This window comes from Dipodomys merriami, unplaced genomic scaffold (assembly GCF_024711535.1).
Source record: "Dipodomys merriami isolate MVZ:Mamm:240054 unplaced genomic scaffold, mDipMer1.0.p SCAF_30, whole genome shotgun sequence".
NCBI lineage: Eukaryota > Metazoa > Chordata > Mammalia > Rodentia > Heteromyidae > Dipodomys > Dipodomys merriami.
The window spans coordinates 3,499,110-3,521,305 of NW_027204493.1; the positions used below are offsets into that span (position 1 = coordinate 3,499,110).

General features: G+C 36.4%; 1 protein-coding gene, 1 long non-coding RNA gene and 1 other non-coding gene across 5 annotated transcripts in view; 1 reads left to right on the plus strand and 2 right to left on the minus strand.

The window, feature by feature from the left end:
• Nucleotides 1-22,196, plus strand: part of Spef2 (sperm flagellar 2) — a 160,717-nt gene that overhangs the window by 57,414 nt on the left and 81,107 nt on the right. For 2 of the 3 annotated variants that reach the window (XM_070041026.1, XM_070041023.1), the window contains exons 11-15: nucleotides 8,878-9,097; nucleotides 9,735-9,886; nucleotides 11,072-11,141; nucleotides 18,485-18,534; nucleotides 19,576-19,679. In XM_070041026.1, the coding sequence (XP_069897127.1) occupies nucleotides 8,878-9,097; nucleotides 9,735-9,886; nucleotides 11,072-11,141; nucleotides 18,485-18,534; nucleotides 19,576-19,679 (596 nt within the window). The remainder of the gene's footprint in view (nucleotides 1-8,877; nucleotides 9,098-9,734; nucleotides 9,887-11,071; nucleotides 11,142-18,484; nucleotides 18,535-19,575; nucleotides 19,680-22,196) is intronic. The other variant, XM_070041024.1, reaches the window with a different exon arrangement.
• On the minus strand, nucleotides 8,282-8,386 carry LOC138840833 (U6 spliceosomal RNA). Its single transcript, XR_011376237.1, has one exon. It is a non-coding gene; the product is annotated as a U6 spliceosomal RNA (small nuclear RNA).
• On the minus strand, nucleotides 9,274-22,196 carry LOC138840723 (uncharacterized). The gene is made up of 4 exons (XR_011376208.1): nucleotides 21,990-22,196; nucleotides 21,396-21,519; nucleotides 10,456-10,605; nucleotides 9,274-9,334 (listed from the first exon to the last, which is right to left on the minus strand). It is a non-coding gene; the product is annotated as an uncharacterized lncRNA (long non-coding RNA).

Sequence of the window (22,196 nt, forward strand, 5' to 3'; positions counted from 1 at the left end):
ATAATTCAAAATGCAGTAGCAATGAACATGCTTTCCATTCCACCCCTCCTCCCAAAAAATCCCAAACTGGTCCTAGGGCTTGAACTCAGAGCCTAGGGCCTGTCCCAGAGTTCTTATGCTCAAGGCTGGCACTCTACCACTTTGAGCCACAGCTCTATTTCTGGCTTTTTGTGAATAATTGAAGATGCATGGACTTTCCTGCCCAGGCTGTCTCTGCCTTTGATCCTCATATCTCAGCCTGCTGAGTACTAGGATTATAAGCATGAGCCACTGGCATCTGGCTAGAACTGTATCTCTACAGAAAACACATGCTAAACAGTACTTTTACTAAGTGATATTTACCTGTTATTGCCTGCTTTGACATCAATCTTAAAACTAACAGATGTCTACAATAAGATCTGAAGGATTAAATTAAATGTTTTATGGCAATTTAATTTAACCATGTTTATATAAATACAAACAGTAAAAGACAGGCTTGCTAAAAATCTCTGGCAATTTACTAATGAATTGGTAAATTCTTTGTGCCTCATTTTAGCTAAGCTAGTAATCTTCAATCTAGTTTGATCCTTCTTTATAATTCTTCTGATCTTTTTCATCATCATGTTCTTGATCCATCTTCCTTCAGATGTTTACATGAGTCTTCACTCTGCATTTTTGTTTAGAAACATCATCAGCTGTGTTTCTTTTACTATCTTTTTTTATTGTCAAGGTGATGTACAGAGGGGTTACAGTTACACAAGTAAGGTAATAAGTACATTGTTTGGCAAACTTGTTACCCCTTCCCTTATTTTTTCCTACTTTTCCTCCCCACCTAAGAGCCCCCCAAAGTTGTACAGGTCATTTCTGACATACTGTCTTGTGTATAACGCTCTTGCATTGGTTCCAGCCAGGCACTGGTGGCTCATGCTTGTAATCCTAGCTACTCAGGAGGCTGAGATCTGAGGATTGAGATATGAGGCTGAGATCTGAGAATTGGTGCTGTTACTTAAGCCTTGAGATGAAGAGCTGAGGGACAGCACCCAGGCCCAATGTTCGAGCCCCATGATCAGGGGGAAAAAATCACATAGTACATTAAAAACAACCACAACAAAGATAAAACCTCTTGTGTCCATGTCTTGGAGTTCATTTCACTTACTGTCATCTTATATGGTCATATGTACTTAGCTATTGAGCTATTCTGTACATCTGCTAAAATTGTCCTATATGTATACTAATTATTGTAAATAGGAAACCATGAGACCTATGCTTCCTTGGGTCTGGCTTACTTCACTTAAGTCTTTCCATTTCCTGACAAATGGGGTGATGTTATTCTTTCTGATGGAGGCATAGAATTCCATTATATATATATATATATATATATATATATATATATATATATATATACATACACACACACATATATATATATGCACACACATATACACCACATTTTCCATCTACTGAAGGTCATCTGGGTTGGTTCCATATCTTAGCTATGGTGAATAATGCAGTGATAAACATAGTTGTGCTAGTAGCTTTAGTATGGCCTTGTTTGTGATCATTTGATTAAATGCCCAGAAGTGGGATTGCTGGGTCATAGGGGAGCTCTATGTAGAGTCTTTTGAGGAACCTCCATACTGCTTTCCAGTGGTTGATCAAGTTTACACTCCCACCAACCCACAGACCAATAGCCTCCTAATCTTCGATAAGGAGCCAAAAAATTAAAAAAAAAAAAAGATGGAAGAAAGACAGCCTATTCAGTAAATTGTGCTGGCAAAATTGGTTAAATACCTGTGGAAAACTAAACTTAGATCCTAATGTATCACCCTGCACCAGAATCAACTCCAAATGGATCAAAGACCTTGAAGAAAAAGCAGACATCCTGAAAACATTACAGAAAAAAATGAGAGAAACTCTAGGGCTCTTTGGCACAGGCAGAAATTTTTTTAATAAAGACCCGGAAACAGAACATATCAAAGAAAGATTGGACAAATGGGATTGCATGAAACTTCAGAGTTTCTGCATAAGAAAGGACATAGCTAGCAAGATCAATAAAAAGCCCAAAGATTGGGAGAAGATCTTCACTAGCCATACAACAGACAAGGGCCTCTTATCTAAAATATACTTAGATCTTAAAAAATTAAATCCATCAACAACAAATCCCCAAAGAGACAACTGCCCCATTAATAAGTGGGCTCTAAAGACTTAAAGAGAGAGGAAATAAGAATGGCCAATAGACACATGAAGAAATGTTCACCCTCTTTAAAAGAAATGCAAATCAAGACAACATTGAGATTCCACCTCCCCCCACTTAGAATGGCTACAATCAAATCTAATAACAGATGCTGGAGGGGATGTGGCCATCAGCTGTATTTCTAAGGTGATCCGGTCCCAATGTGTTCCACCAAGTCCTGAATTTCCTGAATTAGGCCAGACTTTAGTTCTTGTCTTAATCTGAACATTCTGTTGTTCCATTGTGTTTGGCCACAGTCCATGACTAATTCAGTGATAGAAGAGGTTTTATTTTGGTTTCTTTGTGAGCAGGCATGCTTTGTGAAGGGAGTGCACCTGAAAGTGCTTTCTGCCAGTGGGAAGAAACACAGATGAAAGCAGGGTGTCTCCTGTGTGGCACCTAAGGACATCTTAACTGTCTATAGTCTTTGGAACAAAGGCCCCTTACATAAGCAGTATTATTTAATTTTTGCAATAATCCTTGGGAATATATTAAAATGGTGATTCAGATATAAAGGACAAGAATATAGAGCAAGCAAATAGAGAAATCATTAGAGGAACCTCTATTACCTGATTCATATCTAAGACTTCTTCCTTTAGAGCTAGTTAAAATACGGCACAGCTCAACATCATTAGAACACTGATAGCTTTCTTTTCATTGTGGCTGTGCAATTATCTAGCCTTCGTTTTGTTTTCTTATTTGTTTATCATCTGATTGGCTACATAATAAATAACAATTATTTGTCTAATTAAAAGTCTAACTCATTCCAGTGCATGAAAGCAGAAACAAACAATTATAAGGCAATAAAATCATATAAATTATTTCATTATTCAACTAAATTTGAATAGTACTGACAATTAGGCATAGAATCACTTTTTAAAAACCCCTAGGCTATTAAGCTAAAGCAAATAACTTTTAAAATAAAGACTGGTTTGTATAGAAGTGACAGTTAAGTGAATTATATTTATAGACCAATTCTATCAATTTAAAAAGAAATACTTTGGGTATTTTTTGTTTGCTGAAAAGAATATTTCTTAATATTTGGTGTTTTCCAATGAGAAATTCCAATACCAATCCAGGGAAGTCATCCACAGGATTATCAAATCTGACCTGAACAAATACTATTTTGGTCATATACTGAATATGGAAAGAATATTGGGGATTGGAGACACTCTGTCTGCCAAAGAGCATAAAACATCAGATACTAGGTTCGAGTCCCAGTCTTGGTCCAAAAAAAAGGATATTGATAAAAAAGAAAAGACAAGGAGATAAGGATGTGTTTATTGATGCATGATATAGTGTAACTTTTACAAATAATGCCAAAATGATGATCTAAATAAGATAAATTATTAATATGTTTTTGCTACTTTCAGACAGGAAAAAATAGCTTCATATATAGACAGAATTTACCAAAAGAAGTGATTATCTAATTTTAGTTTAGCTACTGATGTATTATATAAAATGAAGGCCCTTTTATAAGCTAGAAATATGACTTGGTCATTATTTAGTGAATTAATATTTATAAATCATATATCATCCATTGGTCATGGTGCTGAGAGAGAAAAATAAAACACTCAGGTTAGTGATCCATTTTAGCCATTGTATTTTAAAACATGGACCTTTTCAAAAGTCAACTCATCCAGAAAATGGTTGGGAAACATGAATTTAACATATAGGGTCTAGACGAAGATACATACTTGCCTTTTTCTTTAAAATAATGAACTGTCTTAAGGCAAGATAAGCAATTCAGATTGGTATTTCTTAAAGAAATGTAAGGCACTCTGATTTTCATTTTTGTCCCTTTGTTTTTTTGAGGGAAGGAATTCAAGAGAACACATAAGGATGAAGAAGTTTGTACTTTTTTCACAGTGCCATTGTCCTCATTATTTGGTCTGAGAAGACCAACTTAAGATATTTGGGGGCAAGTGATGTAATAAAACAGGTGCTAATAGAGCTGATAATTTTTGATAAAATTTGGAAGGGACTTGCATGATTGTTTTAAAGCCATGCTTTAATCCCCCAAGAGGTTTAAAACTCTGTAAGTTCCAATGATTTTTCAAGCAAGCAACAAACGTTGGCTGACTCATTGCTAAGTACAAACACACACACACACACACACACACACACACACACACACACACACACACAAACATGTTGGGTAATGTAAAATGTCAGTGGATGTGCTGGAGAATCAGGTTCAAAGTCACTGTAGGAAAATAACCTGAACCATGTCAGCAAGAACCTACAAGATAAACAGTTACCCATATCAGCTCCGTTGAATGGTGACAGTTCCTGTGGCAGCTGCCACCACCACGGCATCAGAAACTCCTCTCTGCAGCACACAGCAGTGCTTCTGGGCTTTAGAGCAACTTCTGTCTTTTTCTTAGTTTGCATACTTGCTAGAACTTCCAGAAAAATTAATAGTGTTAATGCTAAATACCCATTTTGTTTCCTGACTTTAACAGAAAAATGTGTATTTTCTTTGGTACACCATCACATACTTGTCCAAAGAATGTTAGGGAACTCATCTTCAATACCTCAATTTCTAAGAGATTGGGGATCTGAAAAAGTCATGTTTTTAATATTTAAAGTAAGAAATAAAATTTGAATTTTATCAGATGCTTCTTATGAAAAGATACTATTTTTCAATGAATGCATTAATGTGGAACAGTAATAGGTTTCTAACATTTACTTTCTTATAAGAGTTACACCCACTCAGTCATGGTAGGATAAACTGTTATGTAATACCTAGGTTATGGGTGCAGGTTATGGAATCTGGCTGCCTCAATTATCTTCTAGGTTTTGTCATGATTATTTTGTGACCATGGTAAAGAACTTAGCTCCTGTAAAACTAGGGTTATCATTTGCAAAATGAGGAAGATAAATAATAATACTAGTAAGAGTTGTGTGAAAATCATTCAAGATAATTCTTGAAACCAACAGTGAGCTCAGCCAAAGTCAATAAATATATCTCGTGTTTTACTATCTGCAATGTAATGATGATCTTAATACTGTGTGCGTTACTTTTTCCAAAATATTTCCAGGTAAGATAGGCTTGTAATTTTCTTCCAGAATAGTATTTTCTCAGTTGTCTTTGACACATTTCAGCATAAAGATATTTATCCTTACCAAATGTTCTGAAAAGCTGTATATTCTGGATGACTTTAAACAATATTTAAATTTCTATTTAAGAAATTAAAATTATTTTTAAAATTTTTTTTATTGTGAGAATACCGTACAGAGGAGTTGCAATTACATTGGCAAGATAGCCGAGTACATTTCTTATCAAGCATTGTTGCCTCCTCTTTGCTTCCCCTTCCAATCCCTTCCCATACACCCCTTCCCCCACCTGATCCTTCCCCCCACCCCCTCACCAAAGTTGTAACCTTCATTTTCGACATAGCGACTTGTACATCTCATTGTTGCAATAAGTCCACCTGTATCCCTAGTTAAACGATTTTTTCCCCTTCCCCTCCACAAATTATACCAACATCAAATACAGTGAAAGCAGGGGTTATACCGTGGGGGAGGGACATACAAAGCAACATAGAAGTCATCTTATAAATATGTTAGAAACAATTCCATGAAAGGAAAAACAAAAACAAAAAACATTTGAATACTTAAAAAAAAAAAAAAAGAAACCGTTCCAGAACAAATAAATAAGAAAGCCTTTCATCCACTCAATAGGTGAATCTAAATCTAGATCTCCTAATTGGATTTCTATGGTGCCCGTCACAGAAAACAATCGCATATTTGGTTTTTCGGGGTGAAGCACAAATACTTTCCCCAAACCTCAGACCTTAAAGTAATCATTGAAGTCTCGAGTGAAGCAGCTGTAAAATAAAAATTAAAAAATCCCTAAAGGCCAAGTTACTTAATGGCTTTGCAGAGTACTTTTTAAAACACCGTAATTAGCTGTTGAATGGCGTTTTCATGCGTACCAATTCAACCCCTTTACCTACAGAACAGTGGGTTGGGCTTGAATCTCTTTTCTCACTGTCTCACCCCTGACGGTGACCCTCATGCGCTGGGCATGAGCCAGTTCCCACGTGTAGAATTTGCCTGTGTGCCTCTGACACCCCAGATCCCGGCTTCCTCCTCCTGTAAAAGACAACAAGGCTGCAGAGCACGCCCAAGGTTATCCAGCTAATTAGCGTCCAGAAATAGAATCTATGCCTGTTGATTTCCCAGTCTATTCGCAGCTGATCATTCTTGAGGTGCAGAAAGTACTTTTGTCACCCATTTCTCATAATTAAAAATGTTTAATTCATGCACTGTATAAAATAAGCATATGTAATAGGTATATATGTGTGAATATATATCTATATATATAAGTAAATATATAACAAATGTGAAAAAAAGAAATTAAAATTCTTCTGTAAACCACTACTATAGATATATAGAATTATAGATATAGTTCTTTATGAACTTTACTAGTTTTCCACAGCTTTTATCTTTCCAAATGTTCCATTTATCTTAATTTTAAACATTTGTACTTTCAGAATAGAATTTATTACTGTATAGTAATGATTTCAAATTTTAAAATATTTTCAATATTCTACAAAATACTTTCTGAATTATCTGTAAATCTTTTTTTTTTTTGGTCATGGGGCCTGAAATCTGGGTCCCTGAAGCTGTCTTCAGCTTAAGGCTAGCACTCTACCACTTGACCCCAGTGCCACTTCCAGGTTTTTCTGCTTATGTGGTGCTGAACAATCGAACCCAGGGACTCATTCTTGTGAGAAAAGCACTCTACCACCAAGCCACCTCCCCAGCCCCCTATAAATCTTTTTAAATATCATTTGCTATCTTTTACATTATGTTGCAACACTAATGACTCTCATTCCTCATTTTTGTGCCTAAACAGTAGCAAGTTTGTCATTGATTGATATAAATTGTGCTCTAGTCATTACCAGTATATATCAACACCTTTGCTCTCTATGAATTCCCATTTCATTTAAATTTCTTTCTCTTGGTATTTCTGGTGTTCAGGCTTAAACTCAGGATTTTACACTATCTCTCAGCTTTCTTTGCTCCCAGCTGGTACTCTATTACTATGGCCATGCCTTCAGTTTTGGTGTTTTGCTGGTTCATTGGAGATAAGGGTCTTTCAAATTTGTCTACCTGGACTCAGATTAAAAACGTGATCCCCAGAGCTCAGCCTCCTAAAAAGTTAGTATTACACTGTGAGCTACCAGCACCCAAATTCTTTGATTATTTTTAAGTTACTTTTGTTCATTATTTTAATATGTAGTTTTCTTTCAGTTCAAATCAAGACATTTTAGGCTAAAATGCTTTGCAATTTCCCTCAAGTATAATTTATTGAATCCCATATTTTTGATGAATCTATTATTTTAATATGCTCCCAAACTTTTTAGTTTTAATTTCATCTTTTAATACAAGAACTGCTTTAATTTAAAATTTTAAACACTATAATTTTCATAACTTCTCAAATTAATTTATAATTTTATTATTATGGAGGCCAGAAAATTGGACATCTATAGTTCCAAGTGCCATCATTATTTTAGCAAGGACAAGAGAGTGAGAGTCAAATAGGTAGACTAAAGGAACATTATAAGACATAAAAGTTCTTTTCTTTCTGTTTTAATATATTTTAAAATAAGCTATTACACAAAATAGAATGTAAACTATTACATATTATGCTCTCTGTTTAATTTCTGCATCAATATGTGTCAATGAAATAAATATGCTTATTTTTCCCTCCTTTTTATTTTTTTAATTTATTTTATTGTAAAGATACTGTACAGAGGGGTTACAGTTACAGGTAATGAGAATATTTCTTGTTGAACATTATTACCCACTCCTTTGTTGTTCTCCCACTATCCCTTCCCTTCCCTACACTTCCCCACCCCCCTCCAGAAGTTGTTAAGTTCATTTCTAACATAGTGTCTTCTGAGTATCATTGTTGCAATGGGTTATCCTTTGTCCTTGTTTCAGCATTTTGTTATTCTCCTTCCCTTCCCCAGATCAGATAAATGTATATACAAGATGCAGGGTACCAGAAGCAAAGACAGTGATTGCCAGCGATAAACCAATTAAAAAAAGAATAATAATATGGAATGCTTCATGCATTTGTGTCATCCTTGTGTAGGGGCCATACTAATCTTCTCTGTATTATTACAACTTTAGTGTATGTGCTGCTGAAGCGAGCACCAAAATGCCTATTTTAATAAACTAAGATTTGTTCTGGTTTTGTTTTAAATTTTGTATACATAAAGTTCATTTTCTACTATCTAATATGAAAGTGTTATAGATGTGATTAATTTTACATAGCATAAAACACTGATTAAATAGTATTTGCTGTACTTTGGAGTTAATTTTAGTATTTGCCGTTCTTCAGACCTACAGTTATACTTTTAAGAATATTTATGTTTTGATGAGAAGTACAAGTTGTCATGTCGAAAACGAGTTTTACAATGTTGGTGCGGGGGGGGGGGGTGGGGGGGGAATCGGGGAGGATTGGGTGGGGGGAGGCTGGGAAGGGATGTGAAGGGTAAACAAAGGAGGAGGCTGCAATGCTTGCTAAGAAATGTACGCATTAACCTGCCCATGTAATTGTAACCCCTCTGTACAGTGTGTTCACAAAAAATAAAAATTAAAATTAAAAAAAAAGAATATTTATGTTTTGTTTGTTACTTTTGCAGAACATGGTTGGAGAGTGGGCAGTACCGGAAGAATTAATAGAAAATCTACCACCCTCCAACAATAGTATATTGGGCCATGTGCTTCACAGGCTAATAGAAAAATCTCTTCCTCCTCAAATTGAGTCAACAGAACCTGAAATACCTTCATTTGCTGTTAAAGGATGCTTACTAGGGAAAACACTGAGTGGAAAAACTAGCATTCTAAAGGCCTTACAGAAAGGTAGAACTTTGCATTCTTTTTATCCATTATTTCTTTATACACTATATGCAGCTGTACCAGCCCACGTCTATACAACACTTATAAAAATCTCTGCTGATCATTTATAGAATCTCTATTTTTAATGAGGGTATAACAAGATGATCCTGTGTCATATTGTCCAGGCCATACTTACTCAGGCCATACAATGAGAGAGGGAGTGACACGTGCCTCAAAATGGGTAATCTTGACAGCATTATGCTAAACAAAGGAAGCCATACACAAAAGGTCAGGTCAGTTGTCATTCATATGAAATACCTCCAAATAGGCACATCAACAAAGAAAGAAAACAACTGGTATTTGCCAGAGGAATGCAATAGGAGAATAGGGGGTGTTAACCTAATGGGAAGGGGTTTCTTTTGGATCAGTGCATTTTTTCTGGAACCATTTTGATGAATTATGAGTGTCTAAGTGCCACTAAGTCAAGTGTTAAAATGATCAGTTAATTAAGTGTATGTTGTGTGCAATTTAACAGTAATAAAAAAATCACTTTAACCTATAAGTTACTTCATAGGGGCCCCAAATGTGGTGTTGTAGCATAAAGCCCGAGCACAAGAGCATTATGTCAATTACCTAAATGAAAAAAAAAATCTTGTTTTAGACTTTCCTATTCAGGTACTTTCTATTGACACTCTTGTCCAAGAAGCCATCCAAGCATTTCATGATAAAGAACAAAGTACAGTGATGCCACCAATTCAGGAAAAGAATGAAGGACAGGCTGTACCTAGTATACAAGAAGAAACCCAGGCAAGTGTGAGTTCAATTGCTCTTGCAGCTCAGTGTACTAGAGATAGGATTCTCAATGGAACACAGAAACCCTCTAGACAAAAGCTCTTTTCAGTAATGGTCCAGATAGTAAATAGTTGCGGTGTTATGAGCCAAAAGGCAAATCAAGAGAAAAAATTCCTGCACCCCTCACCTGCCTCTCCTTCCCCACTGGTTTTCCTGTATAGAGCATGCAGAGTGGTGGCTCACTAATTGGAAACATTCTCCTACAGAGGATAAAGCCAGTGTCCGGTGGATGAGCGTGGATAGTGATTGAACTACAGGCTTAGGAGGACGGGATATGGGTCTGCTGGGGAAACTGATGTCACTGACTTCAGGCTAGGATCCCACAAGTCAGTCCTTAACCACTGCTAACATTGAGGTTCCCATCCTGTAGTTGGAGACTAATGCAGGCCCTAGGCCAGACCAAGACAGTGGATGAGACAAGTACTAGAGCCAAGCAGGGACAAAGATAGAGGGGGAATCTTGGATTAGTCTCCAGGGTCCCAAAGGTAGGCCACTTGAATGATGTGTTGGGCCATACAAATTTCACTCACAATGATAATATACTAATCCATGATGCAGTGTAACAGGGTATAGGAGTGGAGGGAGGCTCTCTATAGTATTTATGCAAATCACAGGTACATCATTTACTTCGATCATATTTCTTTCAGCTTTGCATCTCATTTCATTGTTGCATGATGATTCTGAGGGGATTGAAGGGACAGAAAAAGGTTATCCCATTTTGAGAACCATTAATGTGGTTTCGACACCTTATATTGCTATATGGTTTACTATAAACTCTTGTTTGTCTCATCAGGTTCCATTTTATTTTCAAAATAGCAGGTGTATTTTATAGAGAAAATGAAAGCCATTCAAAAGATAGGCTGTAACACAAGTTACTGAACACCACTATATAAGTAATTTTGTTTATGGAAATCATCATTTGAGTCTAAAACCATTAATCTAATTAATGTCATAGATAAAATTGCATATTTTATATTAATTCCCTACCTAGAGATACACAATTAAGAAATTTATGAAGATATAACAATGTTAATCGCTCCCTCCCTTCTTCTTTTCTTCTCTCCTACCATCCCTCCTCTCTTCCTTCTTCTTTGTCTCTCTCTCTCTCTATGCCTCTGTCTCTCTCTTTCTGTTTTCTCACAAAAGGATTCACAAAGTCCACAAAATATATCATCCGCTGGCCCAGTTTCAGGTGGAGCATTACCAGTAACAGAAGGTAAAACTTTAAGTAAAACGTTAAATCACCTAGACTGTACAGTAGACAGATAGACAAACGTGTGAGCACAAGCATGCTCTCAGAGAGACGAGACGGGGGGAGAGTTGCACAGTGGTCTACAACACTGCAGAGACTGCGATATAACTCTTATGTATAACTAAGGATAAAGGTGAAAATTACCCAAGAATCCTTTTTTTCCCCTCCTTCAAATAGTGGTTCAGCTTTGTGCTTAGGAGAGAACAGCCAAGATACATCATCCTCACTCTCCTGGTTTTGCACTCCTTCCTGTACCTCATTGTTTCTCTCCCCTGTACACGTCTGTGTGCAAGTCATATGGGAACTCTGTGGGCTGGTGCTTTGCATTGCATTGAGGGAGTTTGTAGAGTCTGGCTCCTCAGCCCACAAAGACAGTGGCTCCTTTGGTCAAAAGCAAATGTATAGGCCAGCTCTGGTGGCTTTCTCCTGTAATCCTAGCTACTCATAAGGCTGAGATCTGAGAATTGCATTGAAGCCAGCCCTGAAAGGAAAGTCTGTGAGACTCATCTCCAATTAATCACCATAAAACTGGAAATGGAGCTAAGGCTCAGTGTGGTAGAGTGCTAGCTTTGAGCAGAAAAGCTCAGAGATAGCATCCAAGACCTGAGTTCAATCCTATGATAGAACAAAAAAAAAGTAAATTTATTCTCAATCTTAAACTCTGCCATTAAGACCAAGTTTTTGAGCCTAATAATCTGCTTGATTTTTTTAGATCCTTTGTAGATTCATTGAAGGAAAATATTTTTTAAGTGTAAAATGCTTTGGATTTAAAAAAAATTTATGCTAGTGAAGACTTTTTCATTAGAAACATCTTCCTCATATTTTACTACAAAGCACAGATCTCAGGATTTAGCATTACTTTATCGCCATCTAACTGGGGTGAGGTGGTATCTCACTGTTGTTTTGATTTACATTTCTTTTATGGCTAGGGAGGTTGAGCATTTCTTTATGGGTTTTTGGCCATCCTTCTTTCCTCTTCAGAGAAGTTTCTCCATAAGTCTTTAGCCCACTTATTTATTGGGCAGTTGTTTCTTTGAGGATTTGTTGTTGGGGGATTTAATTTTTTGAGTTCCAGGTATATTTTAGATATAAGACCCTTCTTCGTTGTATGTCTAGTGAAGATCTCCCAATCCATGGGCTTTCTATTGCTAGCTATGTCCTTTGCCATGCAGAAGCTCTGCAATTTCATGCAATCCCATTTTGTCCAACCTTTCTTTGATTTGCTGAGTTTCTGGGTCTCTATTAAGAAATTTTCAGCCTGTGCCAAGGAGACCTAGGGTTTCTCCTATTCCATCCTGTAATGTTTTCAGAGTGTCTGCTTTGACTCTGGTGTCTTTGATCCATTTGGAGTTGATTCTGGTGCAGGGTGATATATAAGGATCTAGCTTTAGTTTTCTTCAAGTGAATAACCAGTTTTGCCAGCACAATTTACTGAAGAGGCTGCCTTGCTTCCATTCTATTTTTTTAGCTCCCCCATCAAAGATTAGATGACTATAGGTTTGTGGGTTCATTTCTGGGTTTTCAATTCTCTTCCATTGGTCCTAAGGTCTGTTCTTGTGCCAGTACCACGCTGTTTTGATTCCTATAGCTTTGTAGTAGAGTTTGAAATTTGATATTGATATTCCTCCAGCACTGTTCTTTCTCTTAAGAATCGTTTTTGCTATTCAGGGTCTTTTATTGTTCCATATGAATTTTTGGATTGCTTCTTCTATTTCCTTAAGAATGAGGTTGGAATATTAATAGGTATCACATTGAATTTGTAGATAGCCTTTGGAAGTATTGCCATTTTCACGATGTTGATCTTTCCAATCTAGGAGCATGGGAGTTTTTGCCACTTTCTAAGTTCTGTTTTGATTTCCTTTTTCAGGTTTTTTAAGTTTTCATCATAGAGGTCTTTCACTACTTTGGTTAAATTAATTCCTAGGTATTTTATTTTTTGTGGAGCTATTACAAATGGAGTTGCTTTCCTGATTTCAGCCACACTTTACTCATTGTTGCCATACAGAAAAGCCATTGATTTTTGAGGGTTAAGTTTAAAACCTGCTACTTTGCCAAACTTTGCATCAGCTTTTGTAACTTGGGAATGGAGTCTGTGGGATTCTTTAAATACAAGATCATGTCATCTGCAAAGAAGGAGAGTTTTACTTCTTCTTTCCCTATTTGGATCCCCTTTATGTTTGCATCTTGTCTTATTGCTGTAGCTAGGCATTCTAATACTAAATTGAAGAGAAGTGGAGAGAGTGGACATCCTTGTCTTGTTCCTGAGTTAAGAGGAAGTGGCTTTAGTTTTTTACCATTAAGTATAATGGTGGCTGTATGTTTGTCATATACAGACTTTATTGTTTTGAGGAATGTTCCTTGGATTCCTAGTTTTTCCAGAACCTTCATCATAAAAGAGTGTTGGATCTTGTTAAATGCCTTTCCTGCATCTATTGAGATAACCATGTGGTTCTTATCCTTGCTCTTGTTGATGTGATGAATTATATTAATTGATTTGTGTACATTAAACCAGCTCTGCATCCCTGAAATGAATCCTATTTGATTGTGGTGTATGATTTTTTGGATGAATTGTTGAAGTCAATTGGCAAAAATTTTGTTGAGAAGTTTTGCATCAATGTTCATCAAAGAAATGGGGCTATAGTTCTCTTTCTTTGATGAGTCCCTTCCTGGTTTGGGGATGAGGGTTATGATGGCTTCATAGAATGAACTCAGTAGTGAACTTTCAATTTCATTGAAGAGTTGAAGGAGTATTGGCATGAGCTCTGCTTTGAAGGCCTTGTAGAATTCTGCTGTAAATCCATCTGGTCCTGGACTTTTCTTAGATGGGAGGTCTCTTATTACTGTTTTTATTTCAGTGCTTGCTATGGGCCTGTTAAGATGGTTTAACTTATCTTGGTTTAGTTTTGGCATGTCAATATTTGCTAGGAAAATTCTGCCAAGTTCTCAAACTTATTAGCATAAAGGTTTGAGAAGTATTCCCTTATAATGTTCTGAATCTTATTTGTTTCTGTGGTGATGTTTCCATTTTCATCTCTGAGTTTATTTATGTGGGTGTGTTCTCCTCTTTTGCTGATAAGATTTGCTGAGTCAATTTTGTTAATTTTTTCAAAGAACCAATGCTTTGATTTGTTGATTCTATGTTTTGGGAGGAGTTCTAATTCATTTAATTCTGATTTACTATTAATTATTTCTTTCTGTATACTGGATTGGGGTTTATCTTGCTATTCTTTTTAAGGAGACTCAGCTGTCTCATTAAATTGTTGATTTCAGATCTCCTCAATTTGTTGATGTAGGAACTCAGCGCTATAAACTTGCCTCTGAGTACTGCCTTTGCTGTGTCCCCGAAGAGCTGGTAATTTGTGTGTTCATTTTTGTTGAATATTATGGACATTTGAATTTCCTTTCTAATCTCTTCCATGACCCACTTGTGATTCAGTAGTGTGTTGTTCAGCCTCTGTGAGTTACAGGACTTTTGGCTTTTGGTGTTGAGTTTTAAATTTATTCCCTTGTGGTCTGAGAGAATTCAAGGTATAACTTCAGTGTTTCTGAATTTGAACAAGTTTGCTTCGTGACCTAAAATGTGGTCTATTTTGGAAAATGTTCCATGTGCTGCTGAGAAGAATGTGTATTCTGATGCTGCTGGGTGAAATATTCAGTAGATGTCTGTGAAATCTAGTTGATCTATGCAGTTGTTTAGATCTGTGGTTTCTCTGTTGAGTTTTTGCCGAGTTCATCTATCTAGTGGGGAGAGTGGTGTGTTAAAGTCCTCAACAATTAATGTCTTTGGATCTATGTGAGATTTGAGGGGAAGTATTGTTCTTTGATAAATTTGGGTGCTCTGCTGTTTGGCGAATAGATATTTAGAATTGTAATATCCTCCTGAAGGAGAGATCCCTTAATTAGTATGTGGTGTCCTTCTGTATCTCTTCTCACTAATTTTAATTTGAAATCTCTTAGCAGGAGTTGCAATCCTGATAGCAGGATTGCAACTCCTGCCTGTTTATGGGGGCAGTTTCCTTGGTAGATTTTGTTCCAGCCCCTCATTTTCAAAATATATTCATTTTTTATGGGCAATGTCTGACTCCTAAAGGCAGCAGATTGAAGGATCTTGCTTTTTAGTCCAACTAGATAGTCTATGTCGCTTAATGGGAGAATTATGTCCATTAATATTGAGAGTTAGAACTGAGAGGTGTTTGGTAGTTCCTGCCACATTATCCACCTTCTTGGGGACTACAACTGGGTTTTTTCAATGGTTTCTATGGTTCTTGGATTCTCAGTATGGATGCAGTTTCTTGGTCTTTAATGTGGTCTTGTTGGTTTTCTATGTGTAGGACATCTTTAAGTATCTTTTGTAAGGCTGGTTTGGTAGACATATATTGTTTCAGTTTTTCTTTGCTATGGAAGGTTTTTATTTGACCTTCGTTTAGAAGGAGAGTTTAGCTGGGTACAGTATTCTTGGTTGATAGTTGTTTTTCTTTAGGACATGGCATCTATCATTCCAGGGTCATGCTTTAATTGTCTCTGCTGAGAAATCTGAGATGATTCTAATTGTTTTCCCTTTATAGGTGATTGGTCTTTTCTCCTTGACAGCTTTAATGATCTTTTCCTTGGTCTGAATTGATCCTGTGCAGATTATAATGTGATGGTGGGATGTCCTATTCTAGTCTGGTCTATTTGGGGTTCTAAAAGCTTCTTGTATCTGAATAGGCCTATCTTTTGCATGTTTGGGAAGTTCTCTGCTAGGATCCTGCTAAACAATTTTCCTAGACCATTAACTTCTGTCTCTAGGTGTTCCTCTATACCCATTATCCTCAGATTAGGTCTTCTGATGGTATGTTCCAAATGTTGATCATATTTCTTGGACTTGTCTTGGATGGTTGTATGTTTTTTCTCTATAATATCTAGGCTGTCTTTAATCCCTGAGATTCGATCTTCTGAATGGTCTAACCTACTGTCAAGACTTTCTACTTTGTTTTTTATTTCTTTTCCTCCTAATTGGTCGGCTTTGATGGCTTCAAATTCTTTGTTGGAGCTTTGTTTTAGATATTGTATGAACTTCTTTACTTCCTTAATTTGGTGTTCAGTGTTTATTCTCGAATCACTTAGTTGATGCTTATTTTTTCCTTGGACTCCCATTCCTTCTGTCGGGCTCCATTCAGCATTCCATTTGTGTCACTCTGAATTCTTTCAGCTGTCTGTTTATGGATTCCATAAATGCCTCTATTGATCTTTGTCTATTCTCATCCTGCCCTCGCAATTCCTGTATTACTCTTTGATTAGCTTCTTCACATTCACCCAATTCCTGTCTTTCTCTTTGACTGTGCTCAGCCGGCTCATGCAATTCCTGTCTTTCTCTTTGACTATTATCAGCCTGCTCACTCAATTCCTTTATTTCTCTTTGACTGTTCTCAACCTGTTCATGCAGTTCCTGTATTAATCTTTGAGTAGCATCCTCATGCTCATGAGATTCCTGTATTAATCTTTGGTTTGCATCCTCTCACTCCTTATCATGCTCACACTGAGTCTTTCCAGGTTTACAATCTTTTCATTCACCATGTTTACCAGTAGTGTTTGTAGAGCTTTTGGGGAACTGTCCTCTGGATTATTTATTAACTGTTCTGTCACCTGATTATCATGAGTGGGAGTTGAGATATCCAGACTTGCCATTTTTCTTGTTTTTCTGACTTGTTCTGTCCATTTGGTATGAAAGTAACACCAATATTGTGCTAGAACACTGTTTTAAGGCAAGCATCCACCAGAGTCCTATAGTTGCACAGTGAAAATGGCTGCAGATACAATCTAGTTCAACAGATTCAATCTATTCAACATCAAACAACTATGGATTAATGGGCAAGAACAGCAAAGAAGGATGGCAAATCAGAAATTATTAGGTTTAGGGTGAAATTTGGGGGAAAATAGGATTAGAGAAATGTGGAGAGGTAAAAGGAGAGTGAATTTAACCAAGTCCTATCTCAGAGAGGGAAATGGATTGGACAGAATGATAGGAGAGAGATTTTTTTAAAAAAACAAACAAGAAAAAGTGGAAAAACAAAAATTTAAATTTAAAAAGTGAAACGCTTAAAAATTAATATAAGTATAAAGAAATGATATTGAGAGAAGAAAAATAGGATGAGAGGAGGGGAGGGATAGAAAGGAGACATGCAAAACTAAAAAATAAAAATTCTTAAAATTAGTTACTTGAAAATCATATAGGTATAAAGAGATAATACTGCTATTAAAAAAGTTAAGCCTAAGAGGATGTGAATGGAGTAATACATTTCTGGATTAAGTATATACACAATGGAGGATAAGGTGTAATAATTGATGATGGGTATATATCTGGGGATGAGCAGAACAACAATTAATTCCCGCAAAAAAGAAAGAAAAAAATGAAAAGAATAAACAACAACAACAACAAAGGACCAAAAGGTCAAAAGAGATTTTTTTAAAAAGCACATACACACACATACACCCAGATACCTAAAATAAAAATTATAAGAGAAAAAAAGATTAATAGAAAACAATTAAAAAATAAAAATTTAAAAAATGCTTCAAAAAAGACTTCTTTGATTTTTTTTGGGGGGGGTGGGGAGGATAGGAAGATCCTGTATCTCCCCTGTGTCCATAACCAGCAGTTATTTTATTTCTAAATAGATCATTTCAGTATATTTTCATTAATTTTGTAAATGTTTTATTACATTTTACTACAAACTGAAAACGCCCTATTCTTTTCCATAAAATTTCACTAAATTCTTCGCTGACTCCTGCTGCAGTTGTTGGGTTTATGGATGTGTTTATTATCTGTAGCTTGAAAACCAGAGAAAAGTGCAAAAATATTTTAGAAAAGTTTTTGAGAAAGGGGTTACAGTTACATGAGTAGGGTAATGAGTACATTTCCTATTCAGCATTATTACCTCCTCCTTTTTTTTTTTTTCAATTGTGAAAATACCGTAGTGAGTGGTTACAATTACATGGGCAAGGTAACGAGTACATTTCTTATCAAGCGTTCTGGTTTTGTGGGAAAAAAAATCTATGTTAACCAATATCTAATGGTTTGTGATGAGGTTAGTTCCTGCCAGAAGGAAGGAAGTGGAACCTGTCAAGGCAGGTGGTGGCTGAGATTCTAATGCTATAGAATGGAAGTGAACACTTGGCTCTGTTGATTCTAGTACTTCCTGACTCCTGGCATCTCATTCATGGTTGGATCTCACTGCCCTCATAGTCAAAACCAAGAAGGCGCAAACCCTTCCATGGATTATGAGGCAGAGGCACTTAAGGTCTGTTCTTACTAGCTTTTCTATTACTAGGTACTGATGCTGATATAATACCAACACTTGACGATAATGGTTTCTCAAAAGTAAGTATTACATCTATTTTTGAGTGCTGATCTTCTTAGTGACTGTACAAAATTTTTGAATAATCTAGAAATAAAAAGTTTACAACAAATCTTTCAATATTGTTTTGAAAGGAAGTTAGTACTTCAATAAATACTATTGCTTTACTATATTTTGAAGCACATTTTATCATTAAATAATCAGATTAATCATATAGGACTCCATTTACTTTAATTGCATTCCATTTGATTACCTTTCTTTTGCACTTCATGATATACAATAATTTTTCAATCTTTCCAATTTTAAACTTGCTAAATATGGAAAACTTGGAAAAGTCTAAACAATGAACATGGTGACTAATGGAGAGTAAATCAGGTTTAGAAATAGCGATAAAGATGGGGTTGCCATTTTACTCTAAATTTGAAATATGAATTAGCAGAAAGACTTTTATGGTGATACAAATGATATATTTGGCACAAAAGGAGATTTGTTAAGTAGAGAAATAACATGATTTGATATATATACTCCAGTGGCTGAATTCAGATATAGGCATTGGAGAAGTCTCTGTTCTAGTAACACTATAGAACTTGTTTCAAACTAATACCCTGATTAATAACAATTATAAACTCTACCAAATGAAGGGTAATAAAACCAAAATAACCTACAATTAAGCATCCAAAATCAGACTGAAAATGACTGGGATAGGTCAATGAAAGAAGAGAAGTTGACTGGACAAAAGCCATATGTTGCTGGACATGAGAGGCTAGAGCTCATTCTTTCTGGTTAAAAGTATGAAGATAAAGTTTGGTGTACGCATGCAGGTGAAAATTTAAAAAGGAGATCTTGGAAGAAGCAAGGGAGGAACTCCAAAAATGTTTCAAAATCAGCACACAAATTTTCCTTAAATGTTTACCTGAGTCCAGAATTGTGCTAAAATGCTCAGTGATTTCATCAGAGAGAATGACTATTTAATTGCTTCCCCTGAAATCACTGCAAATTTAACTTTTAAACTGCCTTTATTTTAGCATTCCTTGTTTTGTTTAGCTTTGTTTTGCTTTTTACAGCTCAGTGTGCGTGCTCAGCTTGGTGAACAATCAGAGCAATTGCTGAAGAGAGGAAAAAGCATTCCAGACTCATTGCTAGTTAGCATCATGGTGAATGCTATTAGGTATGTACTTCATTTTTCTTTATAATATCCACGTGATGTTTGAGTATGAGAGTTAGAGAAATAAAGTTTTTATGTTTTTGATGTCTAATGTATTTAAACATACAGTAAGACATATCTATATAGATTTGTGTGCCTGTATTTAAATTTCTTCTCCCCTTACTAACCTTGACATCTTTCATTTTGGAGTTGATTTAAATAAGGTTCTCTTGCTTTGGGAGAATTGAGACTGGATAATCAGGAGAAAAAAAAGGAGAAAAGAAAGAAAGAATAGAAAAAAACAATTAAAAAACAAAAGAAAGAAAAAGAAAAAATATAAAAAAGAATAAAGGAGCAGGTTGTAGAGAAGAGTGATCCTATCCATATGATCACAGGGGTCACTGTATTCCCTCATTTAGTATCTGAGGAAGAGAAGTTAGCAGCTGAACCCAGGGACCCAAAAGCTGAGCAGTGCTGGGGTAGGCAGCTGCAGAGACAGAGTAATATAAGCATGGTTCAGAGTACACATGTAACAAGGGATTATAAGAAAAAGATCCAAAATAGCCAATCACTTTATAATCTCTGTTGTCCTTTTTCACAGTTTTCCTTTGGTTAATCTAGAAATGTGGGGGGGGGGATATAAGAAGCCAAATGATGTGTTTCATAAAGGAATAAATCCAGGCAGGAAGGAACACAAAGATTTAAAAGCCTTCTGTAAAATAGTGTTGGAGGGCTTTGAAGAAAAGTAAAAATGATTAGCTGTGATATATGGGAAAAACTAAGATTAGAAGAAATGAGATTTTAGAGAATTTTCTTTGAATTGTGCATCTGGAATGGACTCTCCTTAGTGTCTTCTTAAAGGATTATATTAAACATTTAAATTGCTTCTCAGTTATGATGCTTCTAGAAATTGTACCACAGAGCCTCTGTCCTAAGAACTACAAAATATCTCATTCTTGTTGGTAAAATGGAGGAAAATGGAAAAGGAATAGGCCAGACTCAATCTTCAACAAGCAAGGACTGTTTATTGAGGAACAGCAAGGGGCAGAGACCTTCCCTCGGGTTTGGAGGTCCTGCAAGGGACTGGATTTTGGGGTGGGCTTATATAGGGCTTAACAATGAAGCAGAGAATAAAAAAAATAAGATCAAGGGCGATGTCCTTGTCCAGGTCCCACAGTGGAAGCTGGGTGTAGGGGCTATCATCTCCTGAGGGCCAAGGTCGGAATGACCTGCCTGCTGACAAGCACATGAGCACACAACTGGTGCTTTGCTTGACCCTGGGGAAAAGGCAGGACTCAGTCCTTCATATTCCATCTTTAGATACATGAAAAAATTGGGTCTAGAGGGGCGAGGCAGATCCTTTAATTGTAATAATTTCTAACATTTCTCAGAATAGTCATATGTTTTAGCTATGGAATTCTTTGTTCATAGAAAAAATGGGTACACATGACATCATACATAAAGCATCTCTTCACTTTGGTGTCAGTATGTTAACTGGACAATTTGAACTCCATCATTAGAGCCCATTTCCCTAACACCACTACCACTAACACCAACATTACAACCACTACCACCATTCTACTGCTCCTGAAGCACCTCCATAGGACTCTCAGTAGCTTTGAATCTTTTGACCTAGTCCAGTGAAGAAAGAAATGTAAAGTGTCTCTGCTATGTATCTGGTGGTGGGGAGGCTGAATCCCTGAGGTCCTCACTCTACAACTGAACAAACATGGCCCTTACCTGCCCTTCTCTCTGAGGTATCTCCTGAGACTATGGTTCATGCAGAGATGGTGATATCCTCAAGGACAATCACTTTCCCTCAGATTCCAACAAATCCAGTCTATGTAAAATGCTTCACTGAACTCTGGAGAAGTTGTAAAACAAAAAAATCTAGTTAGAGATCTGCACAAAGCTTGATTTGCAGGAAAGATCACTGAGTTAGAGCAAATAGCTCAAATAGTTCTGAAATTTTGATCACATAATGAAATCTCTTTGGCCTTTATTTCTCACTTCTTCCTGCCACCCTGTCAGAAGGATCATACACAGGCACCTAGGCAGACTTAGAACTTTCTGGAAAGGCGATTCTATTATTTTGTATGTGCTACAACAGAAAGGAGCAAAATCATCCAAAGGACAACATTTCAATTTTGCAAATTTGAAACTTGAGAAGACAGTTGAAGTTTATGCCCTTTTCACAATGCACTTGCCAACAAAGATAATAATTCTTGGAACACACATTCTCTTTAGAAGAAGACGGTGCTTGGGGAATATTTCAAGAAATGGTCCATATCCTTCAGAAATTTGTAATCTAAGATTTTTTTAGAAAACACTTACTTGAATTTTGAAGTTGAGAATATGTTGTTTGTGTGGTGAAATAGATGACAATCAAAGGAGCTTGGATCAGGCTGTTGTGCTTCAGTGGTGGGGTGGAAAGGAGTCTTCAGGTGCTCAGTGGGAATATCCAGCCTGTGCTACTTTCTGGGCTGGGTTCGTTAAATTCACCAGTCTGTTCATCGTCAAACCATCTAGTAGAACATGTTA